At 60.7% G+C, this 15,174-nt stretch overlaps 1 protein-coding gene across 2 annotated transcripts; it reads right to left on the bottom strand.

Moving 5' to 3' along the window:
* Positions 1-12,992: 12,992 nt before the first annotated feature.
* Positions 12,993-15,140, bottom strand: GADD45B (growth arrest and DNA damage inducible beta). 2 transcript variants are annotated; one of them, XM_044998776.1, is made up of 4 exons: positions 14,858-15,140; positions 14,621-14,722; positions 14,106-14,322; positions 12,993-13,809 (listed from the first exon to the last, which is right to left on the bottom strand). In XM_044998776.1, exons 1-4 carry the CDS (start codon positions 14,899-14,901, stop codon positions 13,693-13,695), a joined length of 480 nt encoding a protein of 159 aa, XP_044854711.1. In that variant the 5' UTR covers positions 14,902-15,140; the 3' UTR covers positions 12,993-13,692. The 2 variants fall into 2 exon arrangements, with proteins under 2 accessions (XP_044854711.1, XP_044854712.1); XM_044998777.1 differs by having other exon boundaries at positions 12,993-13,806; positions 14,858-15,137.
* Positions 15,141-15,174: the final 34 nt, after the last annotated feature.

Raw genomic sequence — 15,174 nt, 5'->3', positions numbered from 1 at the left:
ATTGGAGTCTCCCAGTGCAGCCCCCCACCCCCTCTGCCCCATGCAAACCCCCAACGGACCCTGCCCACCTCTGTCGATTGTCTCTCTTATGCGGGGGACTGTGACCCCCCCCCCCGCTCCTGTGTGCTGCCTGCTGCCAGGGGCCGCAGATCGCAGAGCAGCCCCTCAGGAGAGACGAGGGGCTGTCCCGCCGGGTGCGTGCGCAGCCCCCCGGAGCGCTGCTTTGGCCCGTTATAGCCGAATGGGTGTTAGATCCGGTCGCGTTAGATCGAGGCAGAGGGGTAATTTGATAGGTCGGGTGGCGCCTTTTTTATGTGTTCGCTCCTCCTGATGTTAGAACCTGGCTACGCCGCTGCCGCCGGGGCGTGTGGCTGCCAGCTCCCCAGCCGAGCGTCACGTGGCCCCGGGCTCGGACGCGGGCTCTGCTCCCCCTTTCGCCCTGGACCCTTTTAACCCCTTCACTGCTGAGCCCCGTCTTTCAGCAACGCCCGACAAACCGGGGGTGGTGACCTACCTGGTACCAAGGGCTGCAGTGGGTGTGTGGGGGGGTAGATTTTGTTGGCAGGTACCTGGTACATGAATCAGCACCCAAGCGATGTATTCCCGCCCCAGGGATTTAAGAACACGTTGGAGCCAATAGGGCTGGGAGTCAGGGCTCCGGCGTCTATCCCCAGCTCTGGGAGGGGAATGGGGGCTAGTGGTTAGAGCAGGTGGGGCTGGGAGTCAGGACTCTGGAGTCTATCCCCAGCTCTGGGAGGGGAATGGGGACTAGTGGTTAGAGCAGGTGGGGCTGGGAGTCAGGACTCTGGAGTCTATCCCCAGCTCTGGGAGGGGAATGGGGACTAGTGGTTAGAGCAGGTGGGGCTGGGAGTCAGGACTCTGGAGTCTATCCCCAGCTCTGGGAGGGGAATGGGGACTAGTGGTTAGAGCAGGTGGGGCTGGGAGTCAGGACTCCGGCCCCACCTGGGAGGGGAATGGGGGCTAGTGGTTAGAGCAGGTGCAGATGGATTTTAGCCTCTGCTCATAGTTCACTGGGTGACCTTGGGAATGTCGTGGCCCTTCTCTGCCTCAGTTTCCCACCTTCGTAAGGCCCCACATAAATGATGGCTGCTGCCTGCAGGGTCAGCGGCACACCTTGTGCCAGGGACGAGCTTAGCAAAGCGTCCTCAGGGAATGGCATCCCAAGAGCGGCAGCCGGGTGGGGGCTTCACAGTCCAGCCCCCTCCTCACCCGCCTGGCTGTATGGAGCAGGGAGTGAGCTCATTCTTCTGCCAAGCCTGGGGGGGAGGGGGGGCATCACCAGGCCAGTCATTAAAGCAACATACATGGGGGCTGCGAAGGCCGTCCAGTGAGAAGGGGGCTGCGCACCAATGGGGAGTGTTTCATACTCATTTCGCACAAGTGTGCACGACTATACAAGGTCGGGTGGTGGAAATTCAGGCCCGCTGGCCTGGGTCAGCCCATTGGTAAGAGGGACCCGATGCTCCTGCACCGTGCCCCTTGGGAGATATTGCCACTCCCACCCGGGCTCACTGTGCACTGGTGCAAAGGCAGGAGGTGCAGGGTGCCGGAGACTCAGGCCCAGAAGCTGGATGGATTCATGGGCCTGACTGTGGCTGCACAAATCAGGAGCGTTTCCATGCAAGTCAGCGTCAGGCCCAGCCAATCCAGGGCCGCCCGCCCCAGAGCTGCGGGGTGTGGCTGCAGGGCCCTGCACCGGGGGCAGTCGGTTGCACTAGTGCAAAATGGTCAATGTGCACGAGTGTCAGTGGCTCAGCCAGGGGCAGGCTGAAGGGGATCCCTCCCTGGGCGTGCCCTGCAGCTCAGCGCCCCGTGCTTTTGAAACAGCTCCGAGTCGCTGTCCGAAGCCCGCTCCAGCTGCGGCCCCCTCGCTCCTGAGAGCCTGCGATAAGGCCGGAGACGTTGTCAGGGGACAGGAAGAGGCAGATCCGGCCCAGCATTCCTGCCCTTTTTTGGTTTATCTGGAGCCCACCTTACTGCTCCCCTCCCCCGGCCGTGACCCGACCTCGCCTGCTGGGCTCCCCTGCCCTTTGAGCGGATCCAGCGGGGCAGCAGGGGACAGGGGCGCAGCGGGGGATGGGGGCGGGGGGTGTTCCTCATTTTTTTAAATAAATGGGAATGTTCAGCCCCAGAAGGCGGGGGAGGGGCTGGAAGGCCAGCTGCTGGCTGGTTTGTCATTGGCGAGAACTCGAGTGGCCAGGGCCCCTTTCCGGCACATTGAACCCCCCCGGCCCCCTGTTATTCTGGGAGCATCAAGAGGCCCCAGCCAAAGTCAGGAGCCCGTTGTGCCGGGCGCTGCACGGACGCAGTCAGAGCCGGGCCCTGCCCCAAAGACCTGCCAGTCTAAACAGACAAAGGGCAGGAGGAGAAACTGAGGCACGGTGGGACAAGAGCCCAGGTGTCCTGAGTCCTGGTCTGGCACTTTACCCACCAGTCCACGCTGCCTCTGAGCTGACTTCTGCAAGAGCCCGCAGCAGGAGCCCAGTGTGCCCTCCCGTCGCCCAGGCTGGGCCAACCCTCCCGTGCTACATGCCCCCTGGTTTCCTGGCTCTCCGCTCGCGCACCCCATGGTGTGAGTCAGGAGTGGGTCCCTGCAGGCACTGGGGGCCTGGCTCTCCCCCGGCAGATCGGAGCGGGGGGGCGTTGACCCCTGCTTTGAACTGGGCCAAAGCCCCCGAGCTGAGCCAGCACATTGGTTTCCCGCTGCCCTACAGCTGGCATCACCCGGCCACTCCTGTGCAGAGTCCAAGCCGCTTCCTGCCTGGGTTCTGCTCCTGCCTCTGGGAGAGGAGTGGGGTCTAGTGATTGGAGCAGGGGCCTGGGAGTCAGGACTCCTGGGTTCTGTTTCCAGCTCAGTGAGGAGTGTGTGGCTAGTGGGGATGGGGGTGTAGTGACTCAGGCTTCCTATTGTAAACGGGAGCAGAATCAGGCCCTCTATCCCCATCCCTGCTGCCGGGTCACTGCTTCTGGGGTAACTGAGGCAGCCGGTCACGAGCGGCCCCCTCCCATGCACCTCTGCCCTCCGACTCCATGGTCCAGAGCCTCCCTAGCAATCAGCCAGGGCATGAGCCCTGAGCCCTGCTCCATCTCCCCAGCACCGAGGGCAGGGCAGGGCAGCCGGAAGTGCCTGTGGCCCGGGAAGCCCTTTTCTGTCTGTGCTGGGATGTGAGGTGTCTGCTTGGTCTGGAGCCGAGTGGGGCTGAGTGAGGGCTGAGCCAGCGTGGTGCCCCGCCTGCCAAGCGGCAGCTTGGCACGATGCAGCCTAATTACAGGGAGCGCCAACCTGACAGGCCCGGGGCCGGGGGCGGGCGTGCCAGGCGGGGGTGTGGAGGGCCGGGGGCGGGACGCTGGGGGCAGGGCTGCAGGGGATGTGCGGGGAGGGGAGGGGGATCCAGGTATCACTAGCGTGTGCGCGTGTTGTGCACATGCCTGCGTGTGCGTGCGTATGTGCAGCATTGTTTACTGGCAGACAGGACACTGTGTTTTCGTCTGCGTGGCCCCCACTTTCCCTGGAGCACCTGTCCCAGCCCAGCGCGTGCAGCCGCTCCCCTTCTTCACCCCACACAACCCCGGGCTACGTGCAGCCGGCCGCTGTTCTCCCGCCGGTGTCTGGTGAGCGCTCGCCCGGTGTTTGTGTTCTCGCTGGGGTGTGTGCGGAGCCCGTCTCACAGGGACGCCAGCCCCCAGCCTCTAAGACAAAGAAGAAATCACAGCTGGGTTTAACTTGGCAACGGGCCGGGGCTGGTTCCAACCTGCCGCGCCTGGCATGGGGAGGATGGAGAGTTTGTAGCCACCTGAAACGGATGCAAACTGGGTTAGATACAAGATGTGGGACCATGTGGGACCCTGCTCGGGGCCGGAACGCGAACGGGCTTAGGCCAAGAGCCAGGGCTGACTGGGGGGATGTGGGGGCAATTCTACTGAGCCCAGGGATCCCCCAGGACGCCTGTAACAATGGGGTCATGCGAGAGCCCTAAACGCATCTGGTGGGTAGAGCGAGGGGCTGGGAGTCAGGTCTCCTGGGTTCTGTCCCCAGTTCTGGGAGGACAGTAGGGTCTAGGGGTTAGAGCAGGAGGGACTGGGAGACAAAGTCCCGTCCAGGTCCTGCCGACTGGCCCCTCCTTCTCCCAAAGCCCTGTCTCCTCAGCTGGCTCTGGGGCAAGGTGAGAGCCAAGGCAGCGTCCCCCGGGCTCTGTGACCTCCTCGGGATTCCTCCACCTCCCGTGGCAACTCGGGACATCCAGGCCAGCCCCGGAGCATTGCCTCAGGCTTGGCAGAGCTGACGTGCTGCGTCCTGTCCCAGACGGCTCACCCGCCCGCTATCTATGTCTCTGTCCCAGACCCAGCCTCCTCCCCTTGCACGGGAGACAAACCGGCCCAGGGCAGGAAAAGCAGCAGCCACAACAAGGCGCTCAGGGTTGCCTCCGTCTGCTGGAGCCCAGGCGCGGGGAGGGGACCCCAGAGCTGGTCTCCGGGGCACTGCCAATGCGTTGGCCTCTCTGGCTGTGGAGCGCCTGCCGCTGAGTGGTGGGCACAGGCCTGAGCCGAGGGCCTCGGGGGAACAAAATGTGCGGTGGGACCGGAGAGGCACAGAGTGGGGGAAGCGCCGTGGGGTGTCGCAGTCCGGGCAGAGGCCTGGGCCGTGGGTTAGCAGCGCTGCAGCGGCACCAGGTGTGTCAGAGCCCAGGTGTGCCGTGGCCGGGTCTGGGCAGCACCCAGGCTGGGCAATGCCAGCTGCACCCACCCACGCAGCGGGCCAGGGTTTGAGCGGGCCCAGGAGCCAGCAGCGTTCAGGCAGGCGCAGGCAGCGCAGCGTGGAATGTGCTTGTGCCTGCAGGGGCTGGGCCCGAGCCAAGCTGCCTGCTCAGACTCAAGGACAAGCTGAGGATGCAGCCCTGTTTTCAGGGACCTCGGCGCTGAACCCACGGGCCAGGGAGGCGCTTTCCTCCGGCCGGCCCCACTGCCGAGCAGACCGGTTCCTCCCCCCACGGAGGGGCTGTACTGTGCAGGTGGCCGGGTGGGGCGGATGCAGAGAGGTGCTGTGAGCGAGTGTGTGTGCAAAGCCGCCTCTGCTCCCCGCCCAGCCCCGGGGTGAAGCTGGGACAGGCCAGCGCTGGGGTTAAATCGGGTCAGGGCACAAACAGTGTCTCTGTCTCTGCTGCTTGAACGGGGAGCTGAGCTAGCGAGGAGCAATGGAGGCTCAGGGCTTGAGCAAGCCAAGCCGTGCAAGCCCCGTGCACACACGCACACGCAAACCTGTGCACGCACAGACACACCCAGAGCCCAGCACAACCATGGACCCACGCAGCAGATTCCCAAGGTGCTCAGCACCCTGCAGGCTCCCCCTGTTCTTTATGGAGCCGGGGGCGGGGGGGGATTCTCCATTGTTCTCTGCTGGGGGCGGGGGGTCTCTATTGTTCTGGGGGTGGGGCTGCTCAGCTCTGTGCCCAGGCAGCCAGGAATGCCATGCGAACAGCCGCTGCCCGCTCTGCCCTGTGCTGGGAGGCAGGATCACGCTCTCGTCTCCAGTGACCTGCTTGCTAAGGTCACGGGCCGGGCCAGAAATTCTGTGTCCCACCCGGCGGGGGCTCTGGAGACGGCGCTGTGCCGGGGGCCATCCACTTTGCACCAAGCCCGTTGATCAGATGATTCCTTTTCCTTTGGCGGGTCATGGCCTGCCACGGCCGCTTGCGTCCCAGCCCCAGGACGTGCCAGTCTCCCGGCACCAGGACGCCTCCCGGCTGGCTTGAACCTGGCAGAGGCAGCTTCGGTGCTGAACAGTGAACTAAGAAGGAGGCCCAGCACCTTCCCCGTGCGTAACGAAGGACGAGTGAATACTAGCCAGACGGCAGCGAGACAGGGAGCTTCGTGAACAGCGAGCGCTCGCTGCAGGGCGTCGTGCGCCTGTGGAGGTGAAGTGACCCCAGGAGCTGCTGCATCACTTCAGTCCCCAAAACAGGGTTACCAGCTGGTGCTCACTGATCAGCTGGGACTAACCGCCTGCCTCTGGGTGACAGGGACCTGCACCGCATAACCTATCCTAGCAGCACCGACTTCACCCCCCACCCCAGAAACAGGGTCCTGGGGGAAGCCAGAGCTGGACCCACTCTGCTCCTAGAGACCCAACCAGCAGAGCTCTTTGCAAGCTGCTAGACGAGCCCCTCTGGTTCGGGAAAAGCTGATTGCAGAAGCTTGCAGAGCGTGAGTCCTTATCAGTGCCCCAGCCTGTGCCTTTGGAAGCTGCAGCGGGACTTGTTAGTGCAGCCCTTGGAACACAATGTTCTTCCATCCCAAGGGCCCCGGGTCATCAGGGGTTGGTGTGGCGGTGACAGAGACAGTGGGTGTGGTGGAGGCGAGGAGCGGTGTGCAGCAGAGAGCAGGTCGGCAGGGGGACATGGGGCACAGTGGAGGGATGCAGAAAGCTGGCTCTGTTTCAGGGCATTCAGTGAAATCTTGCATCACCAAGGAGCTGTGCACCCGGGGTGAGGAGCCCAAAGTGTTTTGCAAAATAAATGCACTCCACAGCGCTGAAATGCAGCCACTTCTGGGGCGGTTGGAGGGGGAGACTGGGAGCCAGAACTCCTGGGTTCTATGCCCAGCTCTGCTTCTCTGTGTGGCCTTGTGCAAGTCACTTCACTGCTCTGCACCTCAGTTTCCCCATCTGTAAAAAAAGGCGTAATACTTCTTGAGTGGTGCTAGGAGGCTGCATGTGTTAATATTGGGGAAGCGCTTGGAGCTCCTCGGCTGGAAGGTGCTAGGGGTGGGGGAGGGTGTCGTTACGGACATGCCTCATCAGCACCTGTCGGACCCCACTCTCCCTCCTCCCACACCAAACTGTTTCACGCTGTTTGCTGATGAGGGTTATTGTCATCAGAAGCACTGACGTTGGAAAGGCAGCAAAGGCAGCGTAACAACCACCTCCGAGCGAGGAAGGAAAGGTGTGAGGGGTGGGGGGGGGTGTGCGCGCACGCGGGGGGGGGGGTGAGGAGGAAAGCTACGCATGCAGGAGTGAAACCAAGGAGGAGGAAGTGCTGATCTCGCGTGCTACACTGTAGAGCCAGCTCAGAGCTGGAGCTGGGCAGGGTTTTTAAGCTGCGTGTTTCCTGCAGGTGGACATGTGGCAACGGGCCATTATAGTGCAGACACCTAGTCTAATAACTAGCGCTGGGGGAGAGGGGGCTTCAGGACGCCTGGGGTCTGGTAGAAGAATGAAGGTGAATAGTTAAAGCAGGGGGACTAGAATTCATGATTCCCAGGTGCTTTTCCTGGCTCTCAGAGGTAGAGCAGGGGATGGGAAGCCAGGACTCCTGGGTTCGCCGCTGGGACTGGGAGGATGATGTTGCCCAGAGGTTGGAGCAGGGCGAGTTCTCTTGCTGGCTTTCCTACTGACTCTCTGTGTGATGTTGGACAAATCTTACCCCCGTGCCTCGGTTTCCCCATTTGGAAGTTAAGGCTAATGGCACCTTTGTCAGTTGCTCTGAGAGCCATGGTGCAAATGTGCAAAGTGTTGTTGCTTGTGCAACGTGTTACCGTCTTTCCAAATGGGAACATTCCATTAAGTGCACGACTGCTCCCTAAGGCCGGGACAGCAGAGACTGGTGTGTGGAAAACCCCTGGACACCGACCTTGGGGCCAGAGCTGCAGATGGTGTAAATTGGCCCAGCTCCACTGGTGTCAATGGCCCAGCTCACCAGAGGGTGAAATCGGTGTCACTCCACTGACCGCTTCAAAGCTTTGCTTGCTGCTGTTCCTGTGAATTAAGGGGACGAGTCTCAGGGTTTGTTAGGTTATTTAACCCAGCCCTTCCTGCAGGGGCTGCATTGATGCCCTGGCAATGGGCAGCCAGTAACCTGCGATCCCGGGACGTATGGGCGGCAGCAGGCCCAGGGTCCCCTTCAGTGCACCTCAGCTCTGCCCTGGAAGGACTAGAGGTGACAGGGGACTTCAGCCCCCATGGGCCAGTCAGTCCCAAGGCTGCCAATGTGGTGACAATGGTCGACGACGTGGCTGCTAGGACTTGGGCTGAGACCCAACCAAACTCAAGGGATCCAAGCTGCCAATCCCTCCGCCCCCAGGAATGGCCGCGGCATTGGGTCACTGCTGCCCCCCTGCAGGAGGGCACAGCCCCGGGAGCAGGTGCAGAAGCCCACACACACACACACACACACTCGTGCATGCAACCCGCTCAGGTGTTTCCAGCCCCCCGATGCTTGTGCACACGCTGGGGATGCAGGTGCATGTTCTGCGCTTGTGCAAGGGGAGACGGCAGGTGCACGTGAAAAAGTGTGCCCACCTAGGCTCGTGCCTCTGCACACTAGGGCCTGCTTTCAGCGGCCCATCTCCGTCCATCCGGGCTCTCGGAGGTGGTATGTGACAAGCCGGCCGCCCTGTGCCCTGCTCCAAAGGGGCAAGGACACCCCTGGAGTAGACGATGACCCTGCCTTTAGCAGGGCTAGGAGCACGAGTGAGCAGCGCTAGCAGATGTGCTGCCTGTGTGGCCCCTGGGCCACCTCAGAGACCTTCTGAGCTGCTATCCCAGGCCCCACCCTGGGCTCCCTGCTGCACCTCACTCCTGACCCACAGCCCAGCCCCGCTCCCAGGATAGTCCCAGGGGGAGCTGGCTAATGAGATCCGATGCTGTGGGCATGTGTCAGCCAGAGGGGCCTGGCTGAGCCCCAGCAAACCGAGTTACAGGTGTGAGTGAGGCTTTAGGGGCTGAGCAGACAGTGGGGGGCTGGACCCCAGAAGGGCCTCCCGGGTGAGCGCTAAGCCAGACTCAGCTGCAGCACTTCCTTATTGGCTGTTTGGCCACCTGGCACTGTTTGCATAGCTCTCGCCACCTGTTCGGCAGCTGCTGCCAGGTCAGGCGCTGAATGCTTCACGGCCTTGCGTGTCATCCTCTCCCTGTGGCTTCTCCCAGGGGAATCCCCAGCTCCTCTCCCTTCCTGAATGCTTCCAGCCTTGCCCATGGAGTTTGTTCTGGGGAAACCGGCAGCCCTGGTGCCTGAGTCATTAAATCGCTACACTGCATGGGCCGCCAGCGTCTTGCGACTGAGGCTCTCAGAGCACCGTGTAGCCTTTGCTTCTTCCCCAGGAAGAAGGGAGGGTGCGTGGGGGAGGTAGGGTTATTGCGCCCATTTCAGCGATGGGGAAACTGAGGCACGGCGCAGGGCTGGGAACGTCCCCAAGGTTACGAAGTGAGTCAGTGGCAGAGCTGAGACTGGCGCCCAGGAGTCCTGACTCCCAGGCCCCTGGCTCTGACCACTAGACAATGCTCTCCCCTCCCCCCAAACCCTCTCTTTGGGCCCCAAATGGGTGCAGCACAGGCTGATGTCCCTCATAGCCTGCTCTAGGCTGGTGGATCTCAGCCCTGCGTGGCAGCCCCCCGCCCGCCCTAGGGCCAGGAGGGGCGCTCTGTCTCCAGGGCTCAGCTCCCCACCCCACAACACAGCAGGGCAAAGATGTGCCCAATACACCCATTCCTCTGTGCCCCCGCCCCCCCCAGGCCCGCGAGCGAGCACACACCTCACCACCCTGTTCCTAACAAAACTCAGGGCAGGGCAGGAGGTGGTGGGCGCGGCTGCTTCCCTTACGGGGGGGCCTGAGCCAGGGTGGAAAGATTCCTGTCGGCTGCCGTGGGCTTGGGGTCAGGTCCCCAGGGAGGGCATAAGGCTGCGGGGATGTGTCTCTTGTAATGGGGGGGGGGTGTTGAATCCCCCTCTCCTCCATCCCGCCCTCACTTGGCCCCTGGGGATCAGATGGTGTCAGCCTCCCTCTCCTCTCCCTCCCTCCGGGTTGTGAGCATCTCGCACTGCTCAGCTGCCTCCTGTGGTTGGTGGTTGTGGTGACTTCATCATGGAGCCACTGGGCTCCAGTCCCTCCGGCTGGAGGCGGCGCAGGGGATTTCTGCTGAGCCCATGTGGCTGGGAGAAGCCCCCCCTGCACCGAGCGTGGGCGCGGAGGGGGTGGGCGTGTGGCTGCCGAGCAGCCCGCAGGTCTGCCAGGAGCTGGGGGGGTTCCCTGGCCCAGGGAGGGTGAGGCAGCCTGCTCCTGGCAGGGCTAAGACTCACCCCCTGCCCACACAGCCTGGGGGAGTTGTGCTCAAAGGGCAGCTTCCTGCATGGCAGCGAAATCCCCGGCAGCGCCCACCACGCCGCCCCCTCGGTCCCCACGCCCACGAGCCGGGGGCTGCCCAGCCGGGGACATGGGCAGCTCTCTGGGGTTGGGAGGGTGTTGGTTACAGCTTGGGAGTCACCCCTTGGGGTCCCCCTGGCTGGATTCTAACCAGCAGGCTAAGGGGAGAGCAAGGCTCCATTGCCCATTCCCAACCGCCAGGGAGGGGGTGGAGCTGGGAGCACGTACTGGGGCCTTAATAACAGGAGTACAGGGGCAGTGGAGACTGCAGGCCAATTACACCCACACGCACGCCCATGGAAACATGCATGGGCTAGCACACCCGGACCTGCACACGTACAGGCCGGGCTCACCCTTGGGCTGCAAACAGGTGCATCATGTGCCCTTGCCACTGCTGCATGTGCAAAAGTGTGTGTGTGTGTGTGTGTGTGTGTGTGCACAATGACATCCCCCCCTCCCCCAGCTATCTGCCTGTGCAACTGCATGTGCATTTTATACACTTACCCTTTTTTCCCCAAACAGCCCCCCCCCCTTCTTCCATATTATTTATTTAGGTTCTTCCAGTTTGGGGAGATTCGTCAGTTTCATGTTTGTTTCCTGCAGGGCCCATTCAGTTGCATTTCCCAATTTTCAAGCTCTGGCACAAAGCTGCAAGGAGGAGGGGGGGGGGAGAAGGAGGGCTGCAAATCTTGCAGGTTTGGGGGGGGAGGGAGTATTATTTGTGCAGCAGAACCCTGACTCCATTAGATTCTCTCATATCAGCTTCCTAGAAACCCTCCTCTTGTCTTAGCTCATAACAAACACTTTGTTCCCTTAGAAGCAGCATGATTTCCCCTCAAGCCTGACTCCCTGTCCCAGGGGTGTCACGGGGAATCCTGACTGCAGGAAAGCAGCTGTTCAGTCTTGATTTCACTTTCTCCGGGCAGGTCACGCTCCAGAATGTAAAGCAGCACGAGATGGGACACAGGAATTGAAGGTAGCACCCAGCAGGGGGGCACTGCACCTTCTCCTCTGTGCTGAGTGGCCAGGGCATGGGCCTAGCACACGGGCTCCCTACATCCCTGGAAAGACTCAGGCCCACCTACCTGTACTTGTGTGTCTCTCCTCATGCTTGCAAGTGTCACCATCCCGGACTGGCAGCCAAGGGGACTAGCTGCAGCAGTGGAGAAAAGCGGATGCTGGCGGGCAGCCAACCCCTGGCATCCCCTCCACCCCACTAACCCCTGAGTCAAATCATGAGGCAGGTCACTCCTGTATTTCCTCCTGACCATTACCTCAGCCAGTCAGGAGGAGCCCAGCATGAGGCTCAGGAGACCCAGGCTCCACATACCAGTCTTGTTGTGTGACCTTGGGCAAGTCCCTTTTCCCCCCTCTGTGCCTCAGTTTCCTCCCTGAAATGGAGACACCAGCAGAGGAATAGATTTAAAGCAGTAGAGTGTGATCTTGAATGGGTGGGACAGGCCCCCCCCCCTTACACTGACGCAGCAGGCGATGTTAGGCAAGATCTTAGGCACGACTTGTTTAAATTAGAGGCTACTTTTGCTAGCCAGTCACTGGTGCCCTTTTAAATACCTGGCATCTAAACCCCCCGTGTCTAGTTCCGTTTATGCCACACTTGCAGGGGCTGGTTTAGCAGAGGACACCTGGTGCCCCCGCACTGCAGCAGAGCCATGGGGGGGGGGGGTTCTGCCCACAAGGCTCCAAGGGGGAGGAGAAAAGTGTATTTTCCCCTCCCAATCTGCAGGCGCCACTGGGCTAGCAATGCCCCCCCCAGCACAGGCAAGCCTCAGGCATAAGGACCCTGCCTGCATTGGGGGGGGGGGGTGGATACAGGGGAATTGTCTTGCCCTAGAACCAACTCTGCCCCCCCGCTGACACACTCGGGGCCCCATCCAACCCTGCTCCATGAGGACCCAGCACAGGGTCTGGACCTGCTGCCAAGGGCTGGTGACACCAGGCTGCATGTGCCCACCCCCGCTGACCAGCTGCTTTGCCAGCACAGGGCGAGTCCCTCACCCCCAGTAGTGCTACCTGCAGGGCAAGCCGCCCGCCAGGCTCCCTTTCTACTGCGCAGGAAGGGGCCAGCATGAGCTAGGGGCTTGCTCTGCAGGTGCTCCGGGGTTCCCAAGCTGCCAGGAGTCAGTGGCAGCCTCTGTGGAACCAGGCTCCTGGAGAAATAACTGGAGGCAGAAATGGGTCTGCAGCAGCAGCCATGGGGGCAAACCCTGCCCAGGAAACACACCCAGCAAGGGGTGTTCAGCTCAGCCTTGTGCTGTGGGTGCACGACCATGGACAGGGAAGGGCTGGGAGAAAAACTTCTGTGATCCTCAGTAAGTCTAGTCAAACCTAAAAGTGGATGATCTCGGATCCCAAATTTTCTTTTTAGGGGGAGTGGGGGTGAGAAAAGGAGGCTTTGAGAGAGTCAATTTAAGGACCCAATTAGCACTTCTCGTTAGCGCTGACTCTCTAAACTTGGCCGGTGCTCCTTCCTCCACACCCTGAAACCAGACCAAATCCTGTTTCGCTGCAGACTAGGCAGGAGGCTGCCCCACAGCCAGGAGCTCACATGGCATTTTGCAACAGGCCAGCCCTTAATTGCTGCTTGTTTAAGCCTCTTTGTCAATTTACAGAAGTGGTGGCGCCTCAGAGCCAGAAAGCTGCAGTGTTTTTGCAAAGAGTGAGAACAGGGCTGGCTCCTGGAAGCTGCTTTAAGAACACAGCTACATCCTGATCTGATCAGAGTACAGGACATGCTGCTCTGATGCAACATGCAGGGACCGGGAAGTGTCACAGCTGGAAGGGGGGGGGGGGAAAGAGGAGAAAAATGCAAGAGGAAGTGATATTTAGATTTCAGAAATTTATTGCAAGTTCATCGTACAAGAATATATAGCATCAGACTCTTTTAGTGGCTTGAGTGCAAAGAAAAAAAATTGTAATCTTGAGTTTATAAATATAAGACATTCTGTCCATTGAAAAATAAAAGTTCATTTGCAACTGTCCTTTTCAGTCCTCACATCTTCCATCCACAACACAAAAAGCAGATGCAAAACAAATAAAAAATCCAGTCTCTTCCCCACCCTGCCACATTAAGTCCTTAGCTAAATGTGGCCATGCCCCCCTGCAGCTGCAGAGAAAGGGAGCGGAGGGAAATCCAGTCCCTTGTCATGGATCAGCGGCATCCACGCCCCACGCAGTCAGAGAAACACGTCGCGCCTTGCGTACAGGAGTCGAGCGCCCCTCACATCCGAGGAGTCAGTCGCCTTGCTTCAGTCATTCCCCCAAGCGCCTCTCCTGCCAGCCTGCTCCAGCGAGCTGCTCCTTTAACGGTCTCCACGCAGTCACAGCCCCTTTGCTCCATCGCCAGTGCCCTGGCACACCTCCCTTTCCACGCACACCATCACTGCCGGCCCAGGCGCTCTCCTCTCCGTCACTCCTTAGCTTTGATTTTGATGGGGTGGTTTTTTATTTTTTTAAATGTTGTTTTTTTTGGTTAAAAAAAACAGGAATTCAGCACAAGACGAGAAGGCAGTGCCCAGCTCAACGCTCCAGCAGCGGGACGTAGGGGACCCACTGGTTATTGCAGCGGCTTTCTTCACAGTAGCTGGCCACTTCCTCCAAGCCTTGGCTCTTCCAGGAATCGGTGTGGGGATTCTGCTGGGAGAGAACACACAGATCCAACCGTTAGCAACACACACAAACCTCCTGGACGTCACCCCGGCCCAATCACGAGACATACTTGAGCGGTGACCCACGCCACTTGGCTATTCGGTAACACACACATCACTGAAGCAGCTTGGCTCGGCCCCAGGTCACGCGGCTGCCAATTTTAGCCCTGCATCAGCACCACTGCACAATCCAACTCGCCCCTACAGGCCGTGGGATTGGCTCCCAGGTGATGGGCACCCTCCCTGCTCCCCTGGAGGCAACCCCCAGCACCCGAGGGGACTCACCGTCACTAAGATGCAGTGCAGGTCCCGGGGTTCGCTGTTGTCCTCCGAGCTCTCCCCGAGGACCTTGGCCAGCCGCTGCATGCCGGACACCCGCAGGATGTTGATGTCATTGTCACAGCAGAAAGCCTGGATGAGGGTGAAGTGGATTTGCAAGGCGATGTCGCCTTCATCTTCTTCGTCAATGGCGAGGAGGCAAAGCACCACGCTGTCTGGATCCCTGCAGGGAACGGGGAGGAAGCAGGCGGGTCAGGATCAGGGGGAGACAGGCAGGCCCCGCAGACTGACTGGCCATCTAAGGAAATGAGTCTCATACAAGCCCCCCGCCCAGCTGCTCCTGAGCAAGCAACAGCCAATGCCAGAGCTTGTTCTCTCTTGCATCTGTCACACACAGATCCCTCCTGATCCCTCACACAGCCCCAGCCCCAGCCGATCTAAGTGAGCCGGGCACCCCCCGGCTTTCCACCAGCCACGTCAGCTGATCAGCCCCGGCACACGTCAGGGCCACAGATACTTACACATTCATGAGCTTGGCCGACTCATAGACGCCGACTGTCAGGCAGTCCTGCCGCTGAGCGGCCACCAGCAGCTGTTCCACCGCTTCGCTCACGGTCTGCATCCTGCGGGGGAGAGAGAGCACAAGGGGGAGAACCGCATTAATGCCGGGCGGCTTTGGAGAGACACAGCGAAGGGCTCGGGCATCCGCATGCCCCGGCTGGTGCTCCCGCGGCTTTGCCAAGGAGGGAGACACTTACTTTTTGGCAGTGTTGTCGCAAGCCACCAGCTCTTCCAGGGTCATGTTGCAATTATAATCCACAATGGCTTGGAGACGGGAGGGAGCAGCAGCAACCCCGTAGCCCACCAGCAGCAACCCAGAAGGCAGGCGGGCACCGTGCAATAATCCACTGGAGAAACCAGGCTCGCTCCTCTCGGCACCAATCGCTCCGCGATGTCAGAAACTCCACCTGCGAGTCAATCCGGTGTCACTGCGAATCCAACACCCCGGCTCCGCCAAATAGTCTCAGAGACAGCAACAGCTGAAGGCGCCTTTTATAGCCTGGCAGGAGGGGGC

The sequence above is a fragment of the Mauremys mutica genome, chromosome 24 (assembly GCF_020497125.1).
Source record: "Mauremys mutica isolate MM-2020 ecotype Southern chromosome 24, ASM2049712v1, whole genome shotgun sequence".
Classification (NCBI taxonomy): Eukaryota; Metazoa; Chordata; order Testudines; family Geoemydidae; genus Mauremys; species Mauremys mutica.
The sequence above is the reverse complement of the archived record's forward strand: the minus strand, read 5'-3'. Positions and strand labels throughout refer to the sequence as shown.

Bases quoted from the DNA above. Each gene is read 5' to 3' on its own strand.
- GADD45B (XM_044998776.1), bottom strand. From the start codon at position 14,901: ATGACCCTGGAAGAGCTGGTGGCTTGCGACAACACTGCCAAAAA. The intron at 14,723-14,857 runs GTAAGTGTCTCC...TCTCCCCCGCAG, and splicing joins TGCGACAACACTGCCAAAAA to GATGCAGACCGTGAGCGAAG. The intron at 13,810-14,105 runs GTGAGTCCCCTC...GTTCTCTCCCAG, and splicing joins TGCACTGCATCTTAGTGACG to CAGAATCCCCACACCGATTC.